The 27,804-nt window shown below is 38.5% G+C and overlaps 1 protein-coding gene across 2 annotated transcripts in view; it reads right to left on the reverse strand.

Moving 5' to 3' along the window:
* RNF144A (ring finger protein 144A) overlaps positions 1–27,804 on the reverse strand; it is a 62,080-nt gene that overhangs the window by 24,555 nt on the left and 9,721 nt on the right. For both annotated transcript variants that reach the window (XR_006181241.1, XM_042884396.1), the window contains exons 2-3: positions 21,956–22,045; positions 2,341–2,486 (exon numbers count right to left, since the gene is read on the reverse strand). Coding sequence is in view for 1 of the 2 variants with exons in the window: in XM_042884396.1 (XP_042740330.1) it covers positions 2,341–2,475 (135 nt within the window). In the remaining variant the exon portion in view is untranslated. The remainder of the gene's footprint in view (positions 1–2,340; positions 2,487–21,955; positions 22,046–27,804) is intronic.

Genomic DNA, 27,804 nt, shown 5'->3' on the forward strand with positions numbered 1-27,804 from the left:
TATATGGTGTATACTTCACTATATGGTTTAGTAGCTTGTGGCACTGATAGGAATGGGAGGGTGGTTGGACTAGATGATCTTGCAGGTCATTTCCAACCTTGTCATTCTGTGATTCTGTGATTCTTTATCATCATAGTATCTGTAACAGGTTATACCTTCCAAAATGACACTAGGAGCAAGTAAGCAGACGAAATAGAAGATAAGGGATGGCAGCAAACCTCAGAAGGAACAAGATGGTGCGGAAGAGGCATTTGACAATGAAGCCTTTCAGCTACCTCGTAAGAGTTACTGAAAAATTATTGAAAATAAAATATTCTCTACACAGGAAACAGAGACACAGAAAACTCAGCTGTAAATACCAGAACTACCCATTGTACAATAAAGAACAGTTTTCATGAAGTCCAACAGTCTGTTTTTTTGTGAAGCCTGTTATTTTATATGCTTTTGCATGCTTGAGTAAACACTTCTTTCAGAAGTGCATAATGAAGCAGTGCTCATTTTTTAATTGTACAGAAATATTGTTTACAACAGACTTCATCTGTTTACCTGCCTGTGTATTCATCTCTTTTCCCATGGAACATCAAAGGGAAAGCTCTTTGTGACAACTTGGATTTTTTGGAGTATGGCATGTATTAGAATCTGAGCTGTTCACATTGCTTCTTTATTGAACAGTAACAAAAAGGAGCTCTTTTGTTGGCAATTCTTGATACTCATCATCATCAGAAAAAAAAAAAAAAAACAAATTATGAAAAAATAAGTAATACTTCTAGATAAGAAAAGAAGCAGTAAAGACCACTTAAAAATTCTGATGCCAACACCAGAAAAATTCCACTGAAAAGAGCTTTCAAGTTAAAAATCAGGTGATCCCATATCTGAACCTATAGTTTCTCAAGAGTTTATGATGCTCAACGTCTTTGAGTAAGACATATCCTAGAAATTACGTTCTTATTGGTGTTACTGCAATTTTTCCACTGCTGAACAATTAGAAGATTTTCAGTGTACTTGCAGTCATCACAAAATTAAAGGATCTAATATTTTTATTCCAAATCACCATTAGGGGTGGGAAGCTACTATCACTATTATTTCTCTGTTTATAAATTAGCAATATTCACGTATTGTGAGGATGATCCTTGCTAAACATTACATTTGTGTTCATCAGTGTTTTCCACTTTAAAGCCATTCCAGGAATGTATTTGCTCAATACAGCAATTAAAAGAAGCCAACAAACTTTTAAATGATTCTAGTGTTATAGAATAAAAATTAAGATCAATAATATATGAGACACTTTTCTACTTCTTCTGGCAAATTCACAGCAAAACGAAACAAACAACAACAGCAAAAAAATCCAAGTCACACATAGGAGAGCAAAGTGAATAATCTGGCTAAGGATGTAGCTGTGTACAACAATATACTAAAGCACTAAGTTAATTTTATTTACTTTTTTAATAGGAAAACTGAGATATTTATTTGCTAGCCTCTGTGTCAAGTGTGCAGCACCAGCACCCATTAATGGGATGAAGTCCAACAAGACCAAGTGCGAGGAAAATTGTGTGGAAGAAATGAACCTGGGGGTGTTGGTTGACAGCCAGCTGAACACGAGCCAGTAGTGTGTCCAGGCAGCCAAGGCCAACAGCATTCTGTCTTTTATCAGAAATAACGTTCCCAGCAGGGCAGGGAAGCGATCATCTCTCTGCACTCAGCACGGGTGAGGCTGCACCTTGAGTACTGTGTTCAGTATTGGGACCCTCACTACAAGAAAGACATTGAGGCCTCTGGACATACTTCAGGAAGGGCAACAAAGCTGTGAGGGGTCTGGAGCACAAGTCTTATGAGGAACAGCAGAGAGAACTGGGATTCTTTAGTCTGGGGAAGAAGAGGCTCAGGCAAGACCTTATCGCTCTCTGCAGCTATCTGAAAGGACGCTGTGGTGAGGTGGAAGTTGGCCTCTTCTGCTGCCTATCTACTCATAGAACTAGAGCAAATGGCCTCACGCTGTGCCAGGGTAGATACATGTTGGATGTTAGGAAAAATTTCTTCACTGAAAGAGTGGTCAGGTGCTGGAATGGACTGTCCAGGGATGTAGTAGAGTCACCATCCCTGGAGGTGTTGAAGAAATGTTTAGATGCTGTACTAAGGGACATGGTTTAGTGGAGAAATACTGGTGGTAGGTGGACCGCATGACCTTGAAAGTCTTTTCCAACCTTGGTGGTTCTTTGATTCTACTTCTAGTGTAACATCAACACTTCAACGTGAAGCACACTCAGTAAAAATGCATATAATTTCTTCAGTTAAGAATTGCAGATTGCTTTTTATGCCTAATTAAAAACAAGGTAAACTCACCAGAGTACAGAAGATGCATTGGCATTGTGCTATTGTTGTCATCTGCTCCACAGGATATTCACCAAGGCAGAGCTTGCAGGACACTAATGGGTCAAGTACCAAGTCCCAGGTAGGCCTGTATCTTGCTGTAGTCATTGCAGAGCAGTCTGAAAAACAGAGCAAAAGTCCAGATACTCCATCACTTCCTTATATTGATACTCTGCACTCTTTTGCTATTGCAAACACCATTGTCAGCCTCTGCCTGCTACATATTTGGAAGCAATATAAATAGCAATGGTTAGTTGGGCAGTGTCAGCACTTGGAGTAAATATACACCCCCTGACTGACAAGGCACTCAAGCAAAAGGAAAAAGCCATGGGATGCACTGACAAAATGTCATGTGAGCAAGCAGGATACATCCTTAGGACATGGATTTACATCTGACATAATCTCATGCCTAATTCTTGTCATTTTCAGCAGGAGTTATTAGCTCACTTTGACCTACATTGATTATCCATTATTAAAAATACATTCCCTAACGTCTCCCTGCTCCAGCTACCCAAGCGATATATGCAGCATTTCTTCCAAGAGCCAAATATCAATTATGTCCCTTTTCCAACCTGATGGTATTACAGCTCACAGCACCAGATATTTTTGTTCCTAAGAGCATGACAGATTGATCAGTTTGCTAAGCTAATTTTAGAAAAAACGATATTCTGAGCATCCTCAGCATTTCTAAGCTTGCTTTTTTCTCTCAACCCTTGCACTATGCTGAAAGCACAGCTTTGCTGCAGCGGTAAACAACTGGGACAAATAAGATGACAAAAAATGTGCTATAAAAAGATTCTATAATACTTATATATCATCCTCAAGACAGCAAAAGGATAGGACTATGCAGAGCATCTTTATCCTAGGTTTCAGGGCCCAGATGGAGAGTTGTCAAATGACTAAGGAGAAAGAAACAATCTCACACATAACAAATGCATTATCACAAAGAGGAAAGATAATTTAAGAGTTGCACATATGGGGAAGAAAAAGCAAACAAAAACCATGCTCCTTCAAATCAGTTAGGGAAATTTATGTAGTATATCTAATCTTAATGTCATATTTACTGCTATTATTTTGTCATGGTGATACTGACCTTCCCGAAGCAGAAAATTCACATCTCAGGATTGCTGAGAAGTTGCTTTATCTCACCACCCCATTTCCCCAGATTAGCTGTTTCCTTACTTTTGCCCACATAGGACAATACAATACTCCAACTATACTCACAGCTTTTTTTCTTTTTCCCCTATTTGCACATGCATAAATTTCAGTATCTAAAACCTAACATCTACAAACTTCCTAAAACCAACAGAACCATGATAACTATGACCTTTCTGTCTTTTGCTGAGATTTAGGCAAATGTTCAAGCAAAAGATGGTATTTTGCCCCCCCGCCTCCCCCCGACAATCACATGGAGAATTCAAAGCAGTGCTTGTTAAGTCTGAGCCTTTGATACTCAATTCATTGTGGACATGAGTCCACCAAGGGCTCTAAAATCTTTGAAACAAAGTGATGATTTTACATTAGTTTTCCATTCACATTGGAAGAAGCTTTTTAAAAGGTACATCAAGGACAATAACAACAAAAAAAAGTAGACCCTTGTCATAATTCGTTCTAATACAGCTATCAGGAAGGAAATATAAAACAATCTCATTTTCAGAATGGGATCACTTGCTCAGAAAACCCCTACACAAACCCCACAATTTCAAAGGAAACAGGTAAAAGAGCCCTGCAGAACAGCACATGAATAATGGCTCCTAGACACAAAATAAGAATAGCTGGGCTGTCTTTTCTGAGACTAACATGAAAGTGCAACACTGTCATACAAATCAGAGCCTAAGATTTTGGAGACTATTAGACTACTGTCAGTTCTCACTACTTTTCCATTTAACACAAGGTACCAGTAAAAATTCTCTTCCCAACTCTGGTGTATCTGACATTTACAGCTAGAATTATGAAATATTTGAGAAGCAATGATCAAATACCATCCAATCTGCTTTGTATCAGCTTAGTGTCCTTTGCTCATCCTGCCCAGTTTATTGCACATCTGCTGCTTATGGCAACAAGGAGATGAAAGCAGCAGATGAACAGTGAAGAGAGAAATAAGTTATGGATGCACTTGCATATGTCAGGCAGACAAAAGTTCTAGCAAACTTTCTTTAGAGCAAAAATGTAAAATTTGACCCAATTCAGACTAAAAGATCGCCAAATATACCAATATGATGAAATCCAGACAAAAAGAAGTTTTAATTATATTCAGTGCCTATCAATAAGTATAGGGGAAAATATTAACCATTCAGCTCCAAGTCTTACCCATGTTCCCTAGGACTTTTAATAGAGGTTTACTGGTATCACTGTGATAATTAAATTTTCGCAAAACAACTACAATAACTCAATGAGAAATATTTCTCTTATTTGTCCTCTTTGGCAAAGAGTGAAGCAAAGCAAAACTTCCTCCAAGCTAGCATACTGCAGGCCAAGAGAAATGGGTTGTCTGATAAGACTTGACATCTAATCCGTGACTTGAACTCAACCACAATGATAACAGAAAGCCAAATCTGACCATAGTGTCAAATAGCAGAAGACTAGCCTGCTTCTTGCTTACCCTTCTTGCCAAGCAGCTGCTGCTGAGACAGGAATACATGCAGCAGAGACCAATTATCTCCCTTTGATCATAAGGGCATGTTTTTTTTTTTTATTTTATTTATTTTTTTTTTTTTAAAAAAGTGCTTATTTGATTCTCAAGCCACTTACAAGAACAACAGCTCCATGCTATCATTAAAAAATAAAGCCAACAGCTTCAAGCTACCAAATTAGTCTCGTTAGTATTTTTGTATGTCACTTTCATAGCAGCATGCAAAAGGTGAAAGATAGCATCATAATAATTTTCACCTTTGACTGAAGCCTACTGCAGTCTAATACACGTGTACATTCATTACAACCTCAATTATTTGCTAAATCCATGTTAAAGTAGTCTTTTAATTATGATGTCTTACAATCATTTGCAACAGGAAAAAAATACAAACAAGAATTTTTGCCACTGGTGGCACCAAAGCAAGGAACATGGCCTCTGCCACTTGGCATTGGAAACCATGCATGGAAAGCTACTATGTTCAAGTGGAGTACTTCTGCTGGTTATCCTGTAAAGAAACACACAAGAAATGAAGCTTTCCAAAGCAAGAGTCCGAGATTTGCTTCACAATCATCTGGCACGCAGTTGTAACTAAATAATATGTTTTTGTGTTTACACACATTGTGTTCTCCCAACAACCCTACAAATTCACAGAAGACAAATAACTTTCACTCAAAATGTGATAATGTTCCATAGCCAGGACTTTTATTGCTTCAGATTGTATTCTCACATGCTTTTTAGTGATGTGCAGTGCTTCAGGAAGAACATAAAGCAACAGCAAGAAGAAAGGAAAATCAACTAAAAGAAAATGTAGAGGACCAAACCAGCGATAAATAAATACTGGAGTATTTCTGTAGTGAAGAACATCAGTTATAACTCCAGACAGTAGAAGTTTTTTGAGTATCTGTTAGTAAGCCGTTGGAAGTATAGATAGTAAAGGTACAGCTACAGTTCAATCCAACTCCTAAGCAAATTTTACCCCAATTAATGCTCAGGTCACTACAAATTGAGACTGGATTACCAAATTCAACACATGCAGTTCACAGACCCTGGTAACAGATGAATCGAGTCAGACTTATTAGACTTAGAAAAACAGAACAGAAGATAACTTTCAGCTCAGACTTCAAATCCAGCATGATCATAGTCACTCTCATCTGCATATTCCTGCATAATAAATACATCCATATACAGTAAAACTGAATCTGTAACAATATGGTAATGCAGCACATTTTCTAGGACAGAATCCTAAAAAGCCGGAAATAGAAATCACAAGAAACAGCTGATGTAATTTTTTGTTTAGAGCTTTCTTTTCCTAAAGAATCAGCAACCTGATTAATCGACTATTTAATTCTGCAGCCATGTGCATGTCCACAGAAAAGACAAACCACTGCAGAAAGACAGGGAAATGACAGAAATCTTGCTGCTGTAACAATATGGTTAATACATTTCAAATGTGATTGCCATGCATTCTGTGAGATAAGCGTGGAGGGGAAAGGAGCAGTTCATTATTTCTGCACAACAACTAATGACTTAAGTGAAGATAAATGGGATTCCTGACAATCTAAATTTTGGCCTACCTAACAGACTACTTTGTTAAGTAAGAACAAATGGAACATTTGATCTCTGATAAGCCCAGAGCAGAACAATGCCTTATTTCCAAGCTTTTGAACAGTAAGATCAAAATGTAAAAATTTCTGTGAAAGCAAAGATCATATAACTTTTTCTTCAATGCAAGTCATTTGAGAACTTATAAAGCTATACAAATATTTATTGCACTTTTAAGTCAGTTTTTCATGGCACTGTAGAGTTAAGCTGCAATTGCATCAAGTTAATGCTTCATGAGTACAAAACCAGCTAGGTGTGAAAAAAGTGCAAAGAAAATACAGTTGAATAAGTGGTCATATGCTGTGCGCTTTAATTAGTGGTTCTTTTGCACCAGGTAAGACTCAAAATAGATCTTCCAACAGAATCTTAATTTCAGCTCTAGACTAGGGATATGTTTAATTTCTAAACTAAAACAGTTAGTCATGTACTCTTAAAGTCACATGCCTTAAAGTTTCATCTTAATGTCTAACTATATTTACTGGTAGGATGAAAAGCAGCTCTTTTAGAAGTCAAAGGAAAGGATTTAAAATTGGTTCTCATTTCTGTTGCCCTTCTTTGTCAAAGTAATTTCAGTTAATATAATCCAGGCTATATTTTCTCCTAGAAGGAATCAAACACACCTGCTATAGTACAGTTTCTCCAAATATTTTACTTCTTTGGAGAAAAAAAATAATGCATATTTCTGAAGTGAAGTCATGTGCAGAAAGGCTATTACATGGCACATTGGAACCAGAGCTGGTTGCTATACTTTTTAGGTGAATATTTTGGCTGTGAGAACTAAACTACTCTGGGACTCTCTAAGCAGTCAGAGTTGTAGCTCACTGCACATGAACGTCTTCATGTTCTCTCCAAGGGAACAGTGACTTTTTGACATGATTGAGGTTGGTGGCTGAGGGTATTCTGTAGAGCCTCACAACTTGCATTGTTTTTCCTCTGACAGAGTTTGAACTGGATATCATTTTCTCCGTTTCTAGGCTCTTTATGGATCATCAGGAAGATTATACAGCTTGAGAAATATGGAGAAAGCATACATGACAGAATTCACTAATTAGTAAATATTTTTGTAAATGCTATCTGTTTTGGTTATGTAAATGCACCACGGCTTTCTGATTAGGTCATTTAAAAGCCCCTACATACAAACAAACTAATGAATAAATTTACCCACTAAGATTTTTTGACTGTAAGAACTGCCAAACAGACTTAATGGCTCTTGCTTATCAAACCCAGTTAGTTACAGGCACCTACAACTGCATTAACTAACTGCTTCTGGACCTTCATCTTCATTAACTACTTGGGAGGTAGAGAAGAGTCATTCTGTCAGTTAGCTGTCAGGCAAACTAACACACAAAAGGCTGGACTTACATCAGTGTTTGGAGATGACTGCCTTCCACAGGTTTGTAGCCTACCTTCCCTAAGCTCTTAAATCCTGCCAAATATTTACTTAATTCTTAATGTACACTCTTAAATCTGATCCATAGTCAACTAAGCAAGTCCAGTGAATACCAGCTGTCCTTCAAATGATATACCATGACATAACTTTTCATCACATAAGGGTACAGGAAATCTTGTCAATGCACAATGTACTGTGAAATCTTGAGCTGACCTCTACTCTTCTATTGCATTGGTTGACCTTCAACATCAAGCTTACTATCTCTGTTCTGATCTTCAAGTGATGCTATGGCTTGGGCCTGAGATAGATAGACCACGTAAAAGTTTGGAGCTCTGTCAGCAGCTTCAACCTTCTGGCTAGTAAAGCATATGACAAATGGGCTCCCTCCTGATTGGAGATGGAATTGAACTTTTTAATGATCCAGGTCTACCCCACGAATAGCCAGTGTTTGTTTGCTTAATCTTCTTGGCAAACAGACAAATAGGTATGTACGTAAATATATTTTACATATAAGCGTACTATAATGTATACATGAAATATAAAATAAAAGTCAGTGACCAAGAAAAACTGAATAGTATCACTGAACAATAGCATCAAGAGTGCAAAAATGTACTGGACTGCTTCGAAGACACATGATTGAGTTAGGGGAAGCTCAAAAAAGTCTGCTAAACAGGCTGGCTGATAGGATTTCTTCCCTCACACAGCCTTTTCTTACTAATTAGATATCATGTTAGAAGGCATAAAATGAAAATTTTAACAGCTTGGCTTGGTTACCACACAAACCATGAAGAGTTTTAAAGTATTAGAAAGGACAATTTTTAGATCTATTCACGCATATAAAGTGTTGCCTATCAAATGAATGGATAGGTGTAGAGGAAGAGATGTTACAGGAATAAAGAAAACAAATTTTAAAAAGCTTTAACTGATAAAGACGACACATCAGAAACTCCTCTTTTGTCCAAAAGATAATCTGTAAGCTGAGACGCAGAAGTGCCTCAGAGTGCAAGATCCTATCAACTGTACTGAAAAAAGCAGACTGTGTGCAATGTGACAGAGCCAAAGAGTTTTCTGACCTTGCATCTTCCTGTGTTTGTCACCAGCTACAGTGCCACTGTGGCTTCTGGAAACACTGCCAACAGCAGCAACCTGAAATAAACTGGGAGTGGCTGTTATTCAGGCCCTGTAGGCCTGAATAAAACAATTTGAAGGAAAAATAAAACTTGTGGTGAAAGAAAAGAAAGAGCGGGAAGATAAGAAGGTATGGGGAAAGATACGTAGCTCCATCCTGAGCAGGAAAATCTGTCTCTCCTACTATAGGAAAAGCCTGTAAGCACAGGTACATCACCTGGACCTAAGGTGGGCAGAAATGCAGCACATTCTGCTCTGGAGAAGATGGGCCTGCACATCTCATCTGTTCACCTTAAGAGTCTTTATTAAGAAAGCCCATGAATTCCCAGCTGTCTCCTATCGTTTCTCTACTGCATTGAGCCATTGCCTTTGAATAACAGAGCCAAGAACAAGTTAAAAATCTATGATTGTTACGGCAACAACTAAGTTCATGTCAAAGTGTGGAAGACCTGGGGTTAAATCATTAACAGTTGAAACGTTTAAGCTCTTTGAGTATTTGAGAGACAGGAAAATCAGCTGCCCACAGAATCTTGGAAATAAAGGTTCTCTCCATATGAAGAATGATACTTCACGTTGCTGTTCTTCCCAAATTCAAACAAACCAGAACGAAGATTACACAATTGTGACAGTAGTCTGTCTGAGATCAAACAGACTGAAACAATTCATCAGCATCCTGACCAAAAGAACAATAGTTCAGAGGAAAAAAACAAACAAGCCAACAACAACAACAAAAACCAGCTTGCTTCTCCACTGACAATTGACTAAAACAAAAGCACTATAATTGTTCTTAAAAGGAATTGTGATATGAATAAGCATTTCAGCAGACGCTGGCAAGAGCCCGGAGACATTCAGAGTGAAAGAGTTACATCCTGTTGACTTGGCTCTGTTTATCAGAAGATGAAATCAAAAACAATTAGACTAGTTTCCTGACTGAACATCTTCAGATTTTGCTTCTACTGAAAGAAAGTAGATAGTTACTTAGTGTTTAGATTTCCAGAGTATTACACATCTTGTAGCTACCACCTTTGTTAAAATAATTCAAGCTCAAAACCATAAATACACCAAGGGCTACACAGCTAGCACTCATCAGCCAAGGAAGGCAGCAAAGTATGCAGTTAAGAGCTGTTTAGTGTTAACATAGTAAAGTGAAGATATTTGATGCTTTCTGGCTACCTAAGCTCCCATTACAGTTACAGGATGAAGGTGCCTACTTCTGGCCATGTTGTCTGAGTTTGGCAGTGCTGCTGGCTATGCTGACTACAGCTCCACTACTAGCTGTCAGTAGCCTATAGATGCCTGCATTTCAAATACCTTAAATCTTATATCAGTTATCACTAACTGGCAGGGAGAAGTAACTCATGCCTGAATTATTTCCTAGCTTGTGAAGTTATAACAAGTTTCAGACAATTCCACTGCTCTCTAGGGTAACATATCATTTTATTATTTTCCAGAAACTCATAAACCACCCAGTCACAAACAACTGCTTCTCTTTGTCTTCCCTCCCACCCCTAGTATTTTCCCATTTCGATCTTTCCCTCAACTCTTTTCCTCTCCACCCTTTTCCTCACTTCCTCCTATTCTTTCCCCCTCTCTGCTTACAAGGAACTGGTGAATTAGTGCTCCCTTTGAGCTGTCTCCACAATAACAATAAATCAGCAAGGAGCAGTTTGAAACTTTAACATACCACAAGGATTTTCTTTTCCACAGTTGATTCCCCTAGAAAAGTAACAGCTATGTTTACACAAAGCCCAAATAACACCAAGCTTGAGCTCTGTGGCTTTATCATCTGTTGGCAGCAGATAGAAGAAAAAGGAGGGGAAAAGTCTTGGAAGCTTAAAGCTAGAAACCACATTTAAAGCTGTGTGAAATTACTGAGAATATGTGAATATGAGCAAGGGGAGTGGAGCGCTAGTTCTGACTGAGACACTCAGAGACTGGTTGAGCAATTCCCTTGTTTCCACCAAAAGGAAATCAAAATTTGTCTTCTTTTTTTTCTTGCAATTAGGAAAAAAAAAAATGCTTGCTTTGTGCATTGTCCAGCACTGCACTTCCATCGTGCTTTACATGTCTCAGATGAAGGAACAAATTACTCAGGAATGAAGATACCCACTGCAAAAGCTCTTATTGTCTGTTACTTCTATTTTAAAAGTGAAACTTAGGTTTTATCAACAGCTTATACCCCAGCTGTAAGAGATATCCCCATATGTGCTGCAACTGTCCCATAAAGCAGGTAAGCCTGTAGCTGAAAATTGCCTTCAGAGAGGGATGAGGATGGGTTAGCTTACTACGACTATCTTTGTTCTTCTGACTTCATAATCAAATTTCAAACATATATTTACGAGACAGCATTTTCACAGCTTCCGGTGCTGACAGTAAGTTCCCAGTCTTGTCATTCAGCTCTGACCCTCAGAGACTAGCATGAAGTCTTCCTGTGTTCTGAAGAATTCAGAAGACCCAATGGAGCATGTAGAGTCAATGGGACTATTAGGAAAATTCAGTCTAAGACACTCACTCAATTGTTGGTACTGGAGGAAGTAGGACTTCTAGAATAGATTGTCTACATAATTTGCCTTTCACTGACTAAATAGGAAATTTTAGAGATCTTTAAAGAAAGATTATGTTTGTTTAATATCAGGCACCTCAATAATAGGCACCTCAGCCAATAATAAACAACAAGGGAAAAAACACCAAATTTTCTGGAGGAATTCCACCTCCTGACACTTAGTGGTATGAGCTGTGCAATTAAGCTGAATTATAAATCATTAAGACGGTTTGTTTCTTTCCTTTATTTTTCCCCTCAAATTCTGAGGAAACGCTGAGAAATTCTCAGTGCATCGTGTAAACGGGATCTATCCTGATCAACAGTATTACCTACTCACCTTTTCTCTTCATGGCATCAAACTGAAAAATGGATAACAGTGAAACACAATGGAGAACTCCTGTATCTCTCACCAAACAATTCATCGTTAAATAGTATCAGATGCCTCATGTGATAAGAATAATCCATCTTGTAAAAATATTTCTTCTTACGCCTACCCACTGAGTGTGGTGGTTTTACAGATAAGCTTTAGCAAGCCACTCTCTCACATCACCCTTATCCCCTAAAGGAACAGTGGGAGAAAATATGATAAAAAAAAGGGCTCAAAGGTTGAGATAAGGACAGGAGGATCAGTCTCCAATTACCATCATGGGCCAAACAAACTCATTATAGGAAGATTAACGTAGTTTATTGCTTATTATTTATAGATTAGATCAGTCAAAACTAAAAATAAACTAAAAATGCCTGAGATCATTAAAGATTTTCTCTTTTCTCTAGGAGAAAAATGGTCTGCCTTTGAGTAGAGTGCTACAAAATTTAATAGTATTATTGTCTAAGGTAGAATCTCAGCCACTTCAGATTGGCAAACAAATTATTGTGTGAATAAACTGTCTGTCCCCAACTTTCATTTTGCATATTACAGAATGACATCTTTCACCTACTTTTCTCCAAATCAGATCCCAACATGACATTCAATCACAACATGGATGGACACAGATCTCTCACCCACATTGAACAGCACAGCTAGGGAACTTATAACATAATAAGGATCTGTCTCTAACTCAGGGCAGATCTCTAAATTGGTCTATGCTCCTACCTTCTAAATGATGGTCAAGTCGCATAGCACAGGTTGTGAAAGACCTTCAAGGAATGCAATCAAGGTAAAGCTCCCATAATCGCTTGAGCCACTGTGACTACATACACAAGAGGACAGTCTAGTGATTAGAACATTACTTGAGTTTACTGAGAGCAAGAAACTACTGCTAACATCTTCTGCCACAAGCTTACAGTGTAACTCAACAGTTCAGTTTACTCATGCCTCCAGCAGACATGAGATCTGGTGGTACCTACCACATCACATAAGCCAGTGGGTTGAAAGAAAAACTATGCATAACACAACTGCAACAGCACTGGCAGAAAGACAGAGACCTGTTGGCTGACGTAGCAGCATACTGGGACAATTAAAAAGATAAGGGATGAGAAAAAAAAAGGAAAAAAAAGAAAGAAGAAACGCAGGTTTACCACAGCAGAAATGCTGCACTTGAGGCTCCCCAAGCTAAAGTTTTCTAAATAAGAAGCACTGACAAGTTAAAAATCTTTGATTTAGAGAATGCAAACAGAGGAATACTAGCAGACTTTTCTCCACACAGCTCTGTAAATCTGAGCACAGCTCTTAAAAATCAATAGATGTTGGTTTTTGATTTAATCATTTCTAGTTCCCACGTTGCTTTCTCTTCTTACTCAGCGGTTAATCATAGTAAGTTAAGATGCTTTTGGAGCTTGAAGTATAGCTTTTGCTTCCTCATTTATAATAAAACTTTAACAACAAAAGCTACGGGGGTCTCTGCATTTGTGAATGGCTCTCACTGCCAGCTAATTAATTTAGTAAGGATGATAAGAAAGTGATAGGACTTTGCTTTCTTAACCTTTAATGTTGTGCAAGACATCTGAATATATTAGACTTCTCCCCCAAATAATTGTAGAAGGTACTTCCAACCTAAATCATTCTGTCATGCCCACTTCAGACATTGAACGTTATCACATGCTGTATACTCATAAAAGCAGCGCTAGGCTGTGGCTCTGAGCATGGCACACACATTTTGCTTCATCTTTGATTCCTCTGGGCTCCTCAGTCCTGGAAAGACAGTGAACTGGATAAAGTCCAGCAGAGGGCCTCAAAGATGACTGGGCCTTGTAGTATCTCTGTTATGAGGAAAGGCTGAGAGACCTGGGGCTGTTCAGCCTGGAGATGAAAAGACTGAGGCGGAAATCTTATCAATGCTTATTAATATCTAACGGGCAGGAGGCAAATGGATGGGGCCAGGCTACTTTTCGTGGTGCCCATCAGGACAAGGGGCAATGGGCACAGACTGGATCTCAGGAAGTTCCATCTGAATGTAAGAAAGAACTTCTTTGAGTGTGACAGAGCATTGGCACAGGCTGCTCAGGAGGTTGTAGACTCTCCTCACCTGAATGCTTTCCTGCGTGACCCACCTGCTGTAGGAAACCTGCTTTAGCAAGGAGCTGGACTCCATCTCCAGAGATGCCTTGCAATCCCTATGAGTCTGTGATCATGCAGGAAGAGTACCAAAATGCTACCACACTAACACTTTCTCATAGGCTACAGTGCTTGTTTGCTTAGTTGTTGAGTGCATGCAAGGCACAGAGACAGAACATTTATTTATTCTCAGCAGAGAGATCTGGCGTGCAGCGTAGAACGGGGGAAATTTGACAAGATTTATTCTGGCAAGGAGGAAAAAACATTTCTAGGGCAGCTTACATTTGTGCTCATCATTCTAAGGGCTTATAAAGAAAAGCTTTAAGAACAACCAGTTCGATGAATAGCTTTCTTATATGAGTTTTGATGATTTTTAAAGAAACTTAATATTAACAGCATTTTCATTTTACTTCCTAAAGAAAGAAACAAAATGAAGAAACAACATTTATATTTCAAGCATTGATGTCCATAAAAATATATTCCCTAAGCTATTTTATGAAATGAGCTCCTCTTATACATCCAAGCAATCAACTAATGAACAGAAAGGTCACGTGAGTTTGTCACATGGAAACTATATCCATGAAAGAGCTTTCCCCTCCCTTCATGGCATTCCCCTCCCTTCATGAAACACTCACCTCAAGTCTCATACCTTGAACATACATTCTGTCTGAAAAAATCTGGTTTAGAAACTCTACAGATAGTCAGTTGCTCTGTGTGGGGAGTGCTGTAGTGAATCACAGGTTTCAGAAGCTAAAATCATAGTAATAAAGTTATAAAACTTGACTAATAAATATCCTCAATTTAGTGCTTTAAAAAACAGATGGATGAATATCTGAATTTTGTGTTCAACCATTTTTCTCTAGGCCCATTTGGGTGTCAGAAAACATGTCTGAAGCAGAATTTGACTGCTCTAGCATCTTTCCTTTTGCTTGCAGCACTAAAAAAAGTTATCATCTCAACCATTTAATACTTAAATGCTAAAAATAGAGAAAAAAATCTTAGTAAAATAAAATTTCAGTGGAAAGAAAAGTTATTATGAAGAAGGCCAAATTAAAAAATGGTAGTTAAAGATATTCTACACTTTCCAGATGCCACGTGTTGAAATTGGAAATAATCCTACTAACTAAAATGCTCAACTCATGCTTTCCCAAACTAAACAAGAAAAAACCCACAGAAGCCTGCTTTTTCTTTTTCTTCTTTTTTCCAGCTTCTGGGAAGATCACAGATGAGGTCGTTTACCACAGTCCAAGCCAAGTTACATGGTACTTGCACAGACATACGCCACCCACCCAGCTCAAGACATAATATCCTATTTAAAGAAAAACCACTGTACTAAAAAACAAATCTTTTCTGTAAGTTCTGTAATAGTTGCTTTTTCCTATTTTACTTTAATGGTGTTTTATGTTAAGGAGATGGCAAAACAGCAGCTACATTGGTCTGACATACCAGTTTTAAAATAGAAACGGAGAGGAATTGCTCCAGAGGTTCTAAACCAAACAACATGAGTGGCAACCCACTGTTTAAAATTAGCTTTTGTGGTTTGTTTTTAGATATTCCTAGTAGCAAATTCAATCTGATTGCTCTCTCTTGGTTGACTTTATTGTACCTAGCAATCTAGGAGACCAGTAATAGAAATTTCATTTAAATATGGCTATTAATGTTTCTAAAGATAGCCTATTGTATGAGTAAGCTTTGTCACAGGCTCTAGATTTCCCCTCCCCCACACACATCACTGTCGCCCCTGTAGAGGACAATAAGTTCTTGGCTAGGAGTTAAAAGCTCTACGTGCTTTTAGGATTAAATAGTTGGTCAATATTAAAACTAGACAGGAAGGAAAAAAACCTGCTACAGGGAGGGAACGGAACACTGAAATGTCTTTGAATTTCTATTTTAAGACTAATGAAAAGAACCCCCACTAATGAATAACCATCACACCAGATCTGTACCATCTTTATTTTCTGAAATCCCTGGTTAACCTTGACTGACAACTAATACAGAAGTTTGCCTCAATCAATTGGAGTACACTGCCCTTCTGTTTCTTTCTAGCAGGAAACCAATTCAACAGATTCAATAGCAGAGTAGTGCTACTTTAAAAGTACACAGGAGAGAAACAGACCAGAGGGCTGCTGCTTCTCCAAAAGAAGCAGAACAAGCCTTTCTCTAAGTAGAGGGGGAATGTAAGGACAGCACATCTTACAGCAGTGAGCACAAATGAGAGCAAGAGAATCACAACTCAAAGAAAGGTGCTTGGAGGCCTTCGCAATTCTTTTAGGTAGGGGCAGACTGTTGTAGGAAGACACCACAATGCAAGAAAAGTTGAGATATCCAATGATTCTTTCATCCGTACCAAACACTACTATGAAAGAAGAATAGGTAGCTGTTACTACAACAGGCATAAGCCAAGGCAATGCTACATAAGCTTTAATTATCTGAAGTCTGATAAGAGAAGTCATGTACTCACATTAACAGCGTGTTTGAGAACATGACAAAGCAATTAGGTCAGTAACTGATTAATCCCAGGCATATTTGTAGTCTAATCTGTGCTTTAAAATAACAACCCAAGCACTGCTAGCAAAGGCCTACAGAAGACAGTATTGATTAGAGGACACACAGACCAAGAAGAGCCATCCAAATACAAGATATTAAGACATTTAAATCATAAGCTGACCACACGTGGCTTCTGAATGGCAGTTACCAAATGAACGAAAATAACTAGCCGTTTATAAACTGTATGATAAAAACAGGAGAGTAAGTCTTTAAAAAAAATAATAATCACAATACATAAAAAAAAGATTATGGACACAAAGCAATGGCATTAGACTTAGAACACAAGCTATAGAGAAGAGAGTTCTTCCCCCACACACTGGTCACAGCACTTTGACACTGAGTGGCCAACTGGACATGATTCAAATCTATCAATAGAAGTTACTTGAGCTTGGTTGATGAAGACTGCTCTAATACCTGCTTGTAACCTGAAGTAACCAGGAAGCCTGGGATACTGGGACACCAGCAGTGGTTGGCAGATGGAAAAAGCAGGCAAAGTGGTATGTAGCGCATAAAGGAATATAATTATCCTGTGTCACAGACAGTTTGTACTCTCTCCTGTATCCTCCACTAACTCTCAAAATTAAATGTTTTTATTCTGGAGAGAATGACTTTGTGTTTTGGTTCAAGAAAGCGTGGTTGAAAAGTGGGTGTTCTGCTTGGAACAGCAAGTGGTGAGGTTTGTGAGGGCTCCAAGTTCCTGGAGAAGTTCGTTCCACAGCCCATGAGACAGCTCCTGCTCTTGCACCCTCAGCTTGCTTCTGCAACAGACTCAGCCACCAACCTGCCTCTTCCTCAGCTCTGAGCTCCAGTCTTTATGGAGCAGCACTTCAAAATTATGACAGACATGAGAAGAGCTACTGAATAACAGGAAAGTTATTAGACAAGCTATAAATCAGCCTTCTACCTTAGTAGCAAAGGAAAAGACAGTATGAAACTTACATCCTTTCTTTGAGATGCAGAGCTCTTCAGCAGCTTTGTTCCCACTGGCAGTTCTTATCCTGTACAACTATTTCAACTCAACTTAATAATTTTAGAGGGAAGTAAAACTGGATGGAGACATGCAAAAAGCAAACTAGAGCTGAAGACAGAAGAAGGAAGAGCTCAAAATCTTGCTATTCAGGATGGGATGAAGATTCAGTAACACCAATATAAGAATCGACACGGAGAGAGCTTTTGTACTGATTTCACTTGGAGGGACACTGGAAAAATACAGGAGAATGAAAAACAGGTAACATAGAAGTAGATATCCAGAACAATCCCTGAGCCTAGGAAGGTACAAGAAAGTTTCTCAAGCACACCTGCAGTGAATCTCATTCAAGAGGAGGAAAAAAAAAGTGGAAAGCTCAGCAACTGAATTTCACATGCAGCAACAAGACCCTTCTGCATGAAACAGTCAACTTCTACAACGACTGATCTGCAGTGATTGCTTAATACTTCTCTTTGAAGGTCAAAATACACAACAGCAGACAAATGCCTTAACTTATGTCTATTTGTCCACTTTGCACACTGCCAGTACATTCCAGCACATTTAAATATTGGAATCCTACTGCATTCCCTATTTTGTGTCTGCAGTGGTCTGCAACCTCTACTCCCTTCTCACTCACTGCACAGGGGAAAAAAACTGGGCTATGCCCAAGTCCACCAACTCTTCAAATCCACTCTTGACAGAAAAGCAGCCAGTTTCACATAGCCTGGAATAATCTATTCAGAGAGCTCATTTCGCATATACACAACATCTGTTCAAAAAGCAAACATTTGCAGCCAGATTTCAGTTCTACAATACACAAAAGGGGAGAAAAAAACCTTCCCATTTAGTTCTCAGCATATGGTACTACCTCCAAAACAGCTTATTCAATTGCACCTTCTATAAATCAAGACTAAGGTCTCCAAAGAGCACAACAGCAACAGAAAGGGGAAAAGACTTCCAGTGTTTGAAACAAAAGCCCAGAGATGTAACCTACCACTGATGGTTTCAATCAAATGCTAAGCTTGTCTGGAATAATTGCAATATACTAAGAACTAAGAATTAATTTTATTTTTTAATTTGAGACTGAGAATTCCTGGCCTAGTTAGGACAAAGAATTTTGTCACTTTGCACAAACCACAGCAGTGCCATATAAACTACAGAGCAAACAAGGAACACGTGAGCTAATATAAGATACTTTCTAAAATTTTACTTTCCAAAAAGGAAAAAAAAAGAAAAAAGAAAAAATCATTGTCTACTTTCACCACTTCCAAACCTTTCTTTGCTATCAGAGAGGAGATTTCCTGTGAGTAAGGTCAATAGGTTTACTTTCACTTCTTATTTCAGGAACTATAATTAAACAAAACCTACCTAGTGGCTGTTCAAAGTGTGTTTGTCACACTCTGCAGCACAGTTGTTTCTTCCTTTCACAGGCTGAAAAAAACCAAACCCAACTCCTGTAAGCAGTTTATATTCACATCTTCACTAACTTTCATTTCATCTCTAACATTTCCAAGCTGAGCTCTGCAGCAGCCAAAGGCACAGTTTGGCTACAAAACGTAACAGAATAATAACAATAATGCAAATGATGTAAGTGTCATTGGAGCTGGATCATCCACACTGCACACTCATCCTTGAACCATGGCACACCAACTCAGCTACAGGGATCTCAGCTGCCACTGGGCTTACAGACAGCAAATTAGAATACATTAACTTTGCTATGACATCTGATGCAAAGCCAAAACACTGTGATTGCTTCCCTTCACAACAAAATGGAACATTAGAACTATTTAAAGATTATTAACAAGATGACTAACAACTCCAAGAGAAATCTCCACAATCTCAAACCAGCGCTAGATTATTTGAGAAGTTTGCCTTTTTTTTGGCAAACTCTGGCTTTCACCATTAGTTCCTTCTCTCTCAGCTAATGAGCAGGAGTCAACTACAGAGCTACATCTATGAAAGCTTCTCTAAAGAAGAAGAGATGCACAAGCTTTTCTCAAGATACTTAGAGAAGAAAAATCAATCCTTACTGCAGCTCAGCAAGTTCTGTCATTATATTCACTGCCATACTAAGGAAACAGCAGGCTTTTGCCTGCTAGACAAGGATAATCACAGTGCAGCACTCTTCTGCTTTGTACTAACAGCCTGAATTATGTATGGTATGTTCTTGTTCGTCACACAAATACCTCATGATCATCTGTATGCCACAAATATTTTCCAGTACAGACTTCTGCCAGAATATGCACCATTCCAGTAATCCTTTAGAGCCATTCCAGGGTGTGCAGGAAGCAGAAATATTCGAAACCAACTCAAATTTCAGCTATGGAAGAGCACAGTGAGACTGAGCTGTTCAGACTTGCCACAGAAGGGACTGATAGAGTCCAGAGTTGCTTCACGTTTGGTGACCACCATGCATGAACAGATAGGACTCTCCTGGGAGAAGGATGGAGAGTTGATTTTGGTGAAGAAACCTGGGGAAACCTGGATTATTTGTTTGACACATGGATCAGGAGGAGATATAATCACTCCCTTCATACAGATTACCCAGGATAACACGTTACAAAGTACAAAATGAGTTATCTAAGCAAGAGAGATGTCTGATGTCGTTGACTGCCAGGACAAACAGGCATGAACTTGTCATTATATATTTATTATAGAAACTTGAAGAAATATACTAGAGTAATATACATGCACCAAAAGTTTCTACTACATCTTCCCAAAATAAGTAGGGGGAGCAGAAATAATGATTACTTGTGAGATGAAAGTTTATGAAAGGAGAAGTTACACAATCTACAGTCCAAACTGTAAGGGACACAAGAAATCATTTCCAGTTCTTCATGTCAAAGTTTTAAATCAATTGCTTAAAATAATAATAATAATAAGCAATGAAGACTTGTTCAATTTTATTTTTTTTAAGGAAGGGATACTGAAGATGCTGAGACATTCTGGTTCAAAATAAATTCTATCTATTTCTTTGCCTTTCTGTTTTTCTGCTGGTAAAAAAAGAGTGTGACAAAATATTTTTTTTCAGTTGGTACAAAAAGAGTGAGTGGGAAAGAAAATGCTATGTGAAAAGTATTTCAATAAACTTCACAGTTAAGCAGTACTTCTTCACACTAAGAGATGTTACTCAAGTTAAACATGCAGCTTTTTGTATAAAAAGTCAATACATAAACTCAAGCCAATGAGGAAATGGCTATGCTTTGTTCACACTAGATTCTTTTTGTGCTCAGAAAAAGTCACTCAAGAACACTGTTACAGTTCGAGTGCTAAGACAAGGCCATCAGTTTGAAAGAAAAGGAGAAAAAAAAATCTGCTAGTCTGCACATATATGAGTTTACAATACTATTTCCAAAAGATGCATGCAAGTAAAAGTGGCACTTCTCAGGAAAATGGAAAACCTTGAATATCTAATTACAAGCTCAGGCAAATGAAAAATCTGAAATTTACATTAATTTCCACATATGGCAACATATGAGGGTAAACATAATGCAGCAGTTCCAATGCTAGTGATATTTACATGATCTTTTCTAAACCTCGAGCAGAATAAAAATGGAGACACTTTCATTATTTACAGAGAATCTTTACTGCCTTCTAGAAGGCAAGGAGATTAGCACGTGTGCTACATTTTTTTTTCCTTGTTGGAAATGCATTTATCAAATACATGAACAGTTTGCTATGGCATGAGTACAGATAGATCTATAGCCAACTCAAGAAGGAAATCACTTCTTTTCTTACCATATTTCCTTATTTGGATTATTACTGCTGGTTAAAATTGAAAGCATAGTATTGTGGAACACCAAGCTACTAAATCAAGGAATGTATATGAAAGCAAAGCAGGCTGTCATGTAGAGTTTGATGAAAACAATAACCTAATCAGCCTATTTAAGGCAGGACAATAAGACTGTGCTTTGAAGACAGTTATAGAACTGCACAAAAACAAGTCTCTGTGCCCTGTGCTTTTCTAGGAAGTTAACTGGAATGCAGATTTTTGCTTTTTTCCTTCATTTAATTGGTAAATAAGCCAGCTTTTTTCATCATAGAGCTCCATAATTAAAAACAAACTTTAACAAATTCCCTCCTCTGTAGCAGTTCAAGCTATGTGGTTTTGATTTTTATGGGAGAACACAGCAACAATTCCAGAGCTTCCATAAAGCCCTTCTCTCATGGGCTTTCTTTCCAGCTCCTGTTGGCATAAGAGTCCTAAGAAAGAGTGGCTGCATTGCAAACTCCATCTGCGTGTGCCCAGGATAAATGCTGCCAAGATAATCAATGCAAGCGCCTACCACAACAAGCTCTCCTTTGTCAGTCACAGGGATCCCATGAGACAGCACCAACCAGTCTAGGAATTTGGCTCGATGCAGAGGTAGACAATCCTAAAAAACAAAAATAAGGGTCAGACTTTATTTAGATTGACTGTATAAAACCGGAACTCACCGCTCTGTTCCATCAATGAGCTTTGAAAAGTGGCACAGGAGGTCTTAACAAAGACAAAAATTCACCTCTTGACTCTTTTTGGCTCAAGAAGCATATGGGATGGGAAAAGTCTTCCTAAAGTGACATGATGGTGATTTTTTAATGCAATGTATTTTTGCACCTGAAGAGGAAAAATATATCTTATAACGTCTCACACAGATGCAAGTCCTCATGGTCAGAGCTTCACAAAAGTATACTCTGAAGGATCACAGACCGCATACAGCAATAGATTCAGGGACTTCTTGTGTGCAAGAACTACACTGCATTAAAGCAGTCCACGCTCTTAACAAAGCATTCCCTTAAACTGTACCAGGACAACATACATACAAAAATCACATGCAAAACCCACCACTTTGAGCAAAGCTGGCCCGTGGGCAGAGCATTTTAATATAATGCCAGGGAAGAAGAGGAATTCAGAATACAGCAGTTGGCAGGAGTGCTGCTTTCATTCCAAGCCATTTCCCATTTTCTGATTTATCCAAGTGTTACTTCTGAGAAAGAAACCATTGCCTCAGCTCCTTTTCAGTGAATACTCAGAAAACCTACATCCTCAAATGGAGTAAGTAGATTTTAAACATGAAAGCAATCTTTTATTACTTCGTTCATTTTTCTTTAAAGCAGTTTTGGAATTAGCTTACTGCCACACACACAAGATTCTGGTTTTCCTTAATTTCTTAATCATGAGCTTTATTAAAGAAATATTTTAAAACAGCTGTATGTTTCAAGACATAGTTTAACCTTTGGAAGTTTTGAAAATGAGCATTTAATTCCTGCAATGTTCTCAGCTTTCACACTGATTTCCACTTAGAGAGATGTGATATAGAAAAAAAATTAAAAAAGCTCTTTCACATTTAAAAAAACAAACAAACAAACAAACAAACAAAAAAAAAACCAAAAACCGAATAAAAGAAAGAACAACAAGCATCAGCAGCTAAAAGATTGACCAACAGCTCAGGAAACCTTTGTTTGCACAAGCTTTTATCCACAGGCATATATGCACATGCACTATAACATCTTAGAGCTATCCAACATGCTGTTCATCCAACTATTGTCACCAAAAGGAGGTTCCCTCCTCCCTTCTTGCACATTCTCCTCACTTTTTAACCTTTTCCTCCTACTTGCTTCTTTGCCTCAAATTCTGCTTGAAAATTAGGAAATAGGACCAACTATCATTATTGCCCTCTTCCCACATTCTCTTGATGCTTTAAAGAAGAAATGACAATCAAAATCTATTTTAATTATGGTACATCTGCTAATAAAAAAAAAAAGTGGCTTCCTTGAGCTGAAGGTCAGAGGGAACTTTACATGTACTAGCTGGTTGGTCTGAATTCTAGAGATTACCTGAGTCCCAGCTAGTCTGAAAGCTAGACAGGCTACAAACACTGCCCAAGCACATGGTCTGCCTTTATCTGGACACCTCAAGAGATTTACTGCTTTCTGGAGAAAGAAATGTCTTTTCTTTCTGGAGAAAGAAATTTACTGACTTGAAGAACTACATCCAGTAAGCTTTGCATGTGGAGGTACTTTGTTTTAGTCAGTGACTGTAGTTGCATGTCTGTCTAAATGGGAATGGAGACTGGAGGAGGGCAGAGGGAGGGGGGCAGATAGAGAGGAAAAAAAACAAAGGAAATCACCTTCCTGCAGCTTCCTCCCTTTTCTGCCTTTCAAAGCCTGGAGAAACCTAAGGAAACAATTCCCTTTTCGTCAGTGTTTGCTCTTGCACTGTCTCTTCCAGCCCCCAAAATTCAGGAGAACCTCAGGGATTTACCTCCTATTTCAGGCCTTTCCTTCCTTAGCTAAAGTGGAAATTTCAGTCCTCCTCTCCAGCATTTTCTTGAACACACTCAGCTACTAGCTTAAGCTCTACAGAGAGACAAAATTCTTATATCCCCTCCCACACAAGGCTTTCCCAGAAGGCTCTCACTTCATTAGCGGGCATCCTGCCTGTCACCCAGCCTGCAGGCTGATCATTAGAGGCAAAGTGAACTTGCCCATCTAAATCATACAGAAAGAACATGCATAATCCACATAAAATGCAGTTTTTCCTCATCAGATAACCAAATTGCTTACTCGGGTACTCAAGATCTTCCACCTCTTAGCAAGTTTCAAACAAGAATTTTGATAAGCATTCTGAGAGGACCTAAGGAATTATCACCTTCTCTGCATGACACCTTGCCCTTGTGAATTAAATGACAAAAATGTGTCACATAAAAAACAACAAATCCCCTTGCAATTTCAATTATCTTCTCACTCTGTTTTCTCTTCATTATTTTTCTCCAGTGTTTCAAGAGTCAGCATCCCACTTCTGACCTGCCCATGACGTTGCTCTGCTGCTGATGGAGGACAATACATCACACAGGTGGACATGACAGAGCCACCTATCTGACGTGTTTTAGATGTTTGTCTTTGGATGACTGTAGGCCTGCCCTAAAATTACCTGAACAAGGACACAATAAAACAAATGCTCTGGCAGGTAAAAAATAAAAGCTGCTCATAACTCATCCTTTCTACATTAAATCACTACCAGAAATTGTTTCAGCACCGATAATTCTTGTGGCTTTTTTTTTTTTTTTTTTTTAATACCTCCTACAAGTTTTCAAAAGACCTTTTAAAGATGGGATAACTAAAACCAGATGCAAATTTACATATTAAACTGTCATTAATGCTTTGCAAGGAGAATCCTTCTTTTACAAATCCCAGCCAAGGATAATTTAATCCTTGTCCTTCTTCAATCCTTCCAGCTATGCACTGGTAAACTAAATGAAGTTCTATATGTATGTTATATTATATAAGTATGCTTGCAGAGCTCCTGCTTTCCAGGATGCTGTCTCCCTTGCTACAGATGCCCAGAAAATTCCTGCACACTTATATTTGGTTTCCCTCATTAAAAATAAGTTATTGTTGTGACTGCTTAGTTATCTATAAAATCCGAGAAAGACAGAGTGGTAATCAGTGTAATTGGCTTTTCCAAAAAAATAAAAAAATTAAAAAATTGAGATGGTGTCTGCTCTATGCCCAGTCCTTCTGGAGCATTTTCATTTCTAGTTTATTTCCCACAGACATCCACTTGTTAATATTTCTGCTGCTCCATTCACCCGGCATGTTTTTGCTGACATGCTGTAATGCCTCTCCTAACAAGTAAGCTCCATTGTACAAAGCCACAAACTGACAGGCAGAATTAGGAAACCTGCATCAGGCTCAGCACAGAACCAGTGACAGATGAGGAAAGAAAGGCTATGGGATCTGCTCTGTATTTATGTGACAGCCCACAGTTCATCTGCTTTTGTGTCAGCCAGGAGTAGCTAGGAGGCACAAATGGCCGTGAAACTCATCTCCGTCAGCTCCATCCTGTCAGAGCTGATGATGCATCTCATGGCCCAGCAGCCACAGGGTCCAAGGACAAATGCTTCAGGGCAGGGAGGAAAAAAGGATGAAATTTGACAGTTTATGTGCACAATTTCAGTTTCAGATTCTCACTTTTGCTTACTGTAGGGACAACGTGTGATTATGCAAAAATGTAAAACCCTCACTGGCATCTTTCAACACTGTCAGGAGATGGCATTTTTGCAATCCTACGCTGTCACCAATACAGAGAAAGGCAAGAATCAAAAGGGTGATGGTAAGATTCCCTCAGCTATAATCACTCCCTGGAGAAGTGGAGGAGCCAGAGACACAGTACTTTGGGCAAAGGGAAATTCTGCTGTGCATAATGTTCACATGCCACGCCAACCCCAAGTCCTGTGATCCCTGGGCTAAAGAGATTACATCTTGAAATATTTAAACAGAATGTAACCATACTATTCAGTGAAGAGAAAAATGCAGAGGGCTTTGGGTAAAGCTCTGGGCTGTTTGGTGTCAGCTAACTCTGCCGTTCTTTCAGTCAAGAAGTGAAATCCCCATGGACCTCTAGGACCAGTCACCCAGCTGCTCTAGTCCTTCCTTTTGGTTTTAACAGATATATAACCCATGTCATTCTCTCTCTTGGCAAACATAATTCAGACTAGCACAGCTGAACAGTAATTCACCTAGATGATTTGTGATCATAAAATGCTTTCTTATCAGATCCCACATGGGAAGCTCTAAGGAAGCCATGTGATTTCATGAAAGCAGAAGGGCTCAAAATACAGTGAGAGAAGATGCTTTAATAAAATCCACTCACATCAACGCATCAGATACAGAGTGTTGAAAATTGGGAAATGTATTTCTAACATGGCAAGCAAGACAATTTAATTACAAGGCTTACATAGCTGACAGCTATTACTTCTCAACTAACTCCAGGACGCACTTGCAAAAGAATCGTCATCATTTCAGATTTGTAACAAGAGGTGGTCTTCTCTTGGATTTAACTATCAGGTTTACTATAATAGTGCAACAGAAATCCATACACAATTAAGCCTTTATGAGAAGATGACTCCCCTGCACACCTGCTCATTAAGAAGCTGGAGTGGAAAACGTCTTCCCTTTATTTATTTTTCCCTCCAGTGAAGAACAAACATTCAAAAGCTACTGTTAACATAATGAAATCAGCATTGCATATTTATTTTACTGCAGGAGGTTTTGTAATGACTGCATTTGAAGAGCATTTGGAGGGAAGCTGAAGAAATAAGGTATAGATTCATCTGAAAAGGCAGATGCAGGCATATCACACCACTTTGAACAATTTCTGTACAATGTGGAAAAAATTGCTTTTTCCACATGGCTTGCTAGTCTAGTTTCTTAAGGAGAAATATTAAAATATTGTGACTATCATTTGCATAGAAGTGCCAAGTGGAGTAATAAAAGGCTGAATTTTAGAAAATTTCTAACTATCCTTCAGTCACATATGAGAATATTAGGCAGTTTTTTTCTTCCTCCATTTTTAAAAACTCCTTGAAGCTATTATTCACTGAAAACACTAAACAAAATTTAAGCTGCTGTTTAAGGGCAGCTTCAAGCTGACCTGCAATTCTGCACAGACTTAACCAAATCTCATTTTGACATTCAGTCACAGAGGGAGCAGAGAAGTCACTGCTCATCTCTGACACTCTGAAATGCAGAAAGTATTCTTCTGGAAAAGACTAGTATTTCGTTCCCAAGAGCATGTTTATTTTTAAGTGCCATAGATTTGTATTTTTGCAACCAAGAATCATTTGAATTGCCTCTTGAAACTCAGGTGCACAGGATTGACTGGGTGAGCAGAAATACACGGGGTAAGTCCAAATTCCTTTTGGACTGCAAACTGTCCATAATTCATGAGATGTTTACAGGTACAATAGCACACCATTCAGCCTACAGCCAGAGGGATGGAACTGGAGTGCTTTGGTTGCTGCTGGCTGTCAGCGTGCTCCACAGCCAATGCAAGGGCTAAACAGAAGGCAGGGAGACACTGGTAGCACAATGTTACCTTGAAACATGCACTCCCTAAGGTCTCAGTATTTTGTGGCAGGTACTCTCCCTACAGCTGTAGGATGTACAGTATCATTGCTCTTCCCATGCATCTTGTGTTATACCAGCATGCTCACCAGAGTCACTGTATCAGCTGAGCGGATTGCGGTTTTCAATGGGAAAGTGAGTTAGACAAGGAATATAGAATTAATTTTCTGCTTCATGCTTACCATCTGAAAAAAAATCAACAGATTAAAAAAAAAAAAAAAAAAAAAAAAAAAAAAAAAAAAAAAAA

The sequence above is a fragment of the Lagopus leucura genome, unplaced genomic scaffold (assembly GCF_019238085.1).
Source record: "Lagopus leucura isolate 7727_CA_CO unplaced genomic scaffold, USGS_WTPT01 Super-Scaffold_73, whole genome shotgun sequence".
Lineage (NCBI taxonomy): Eukaryota > Metazoa > Chordata > Aves > Galliformes > Phasianidae > Lagopus > Lagopus leucura.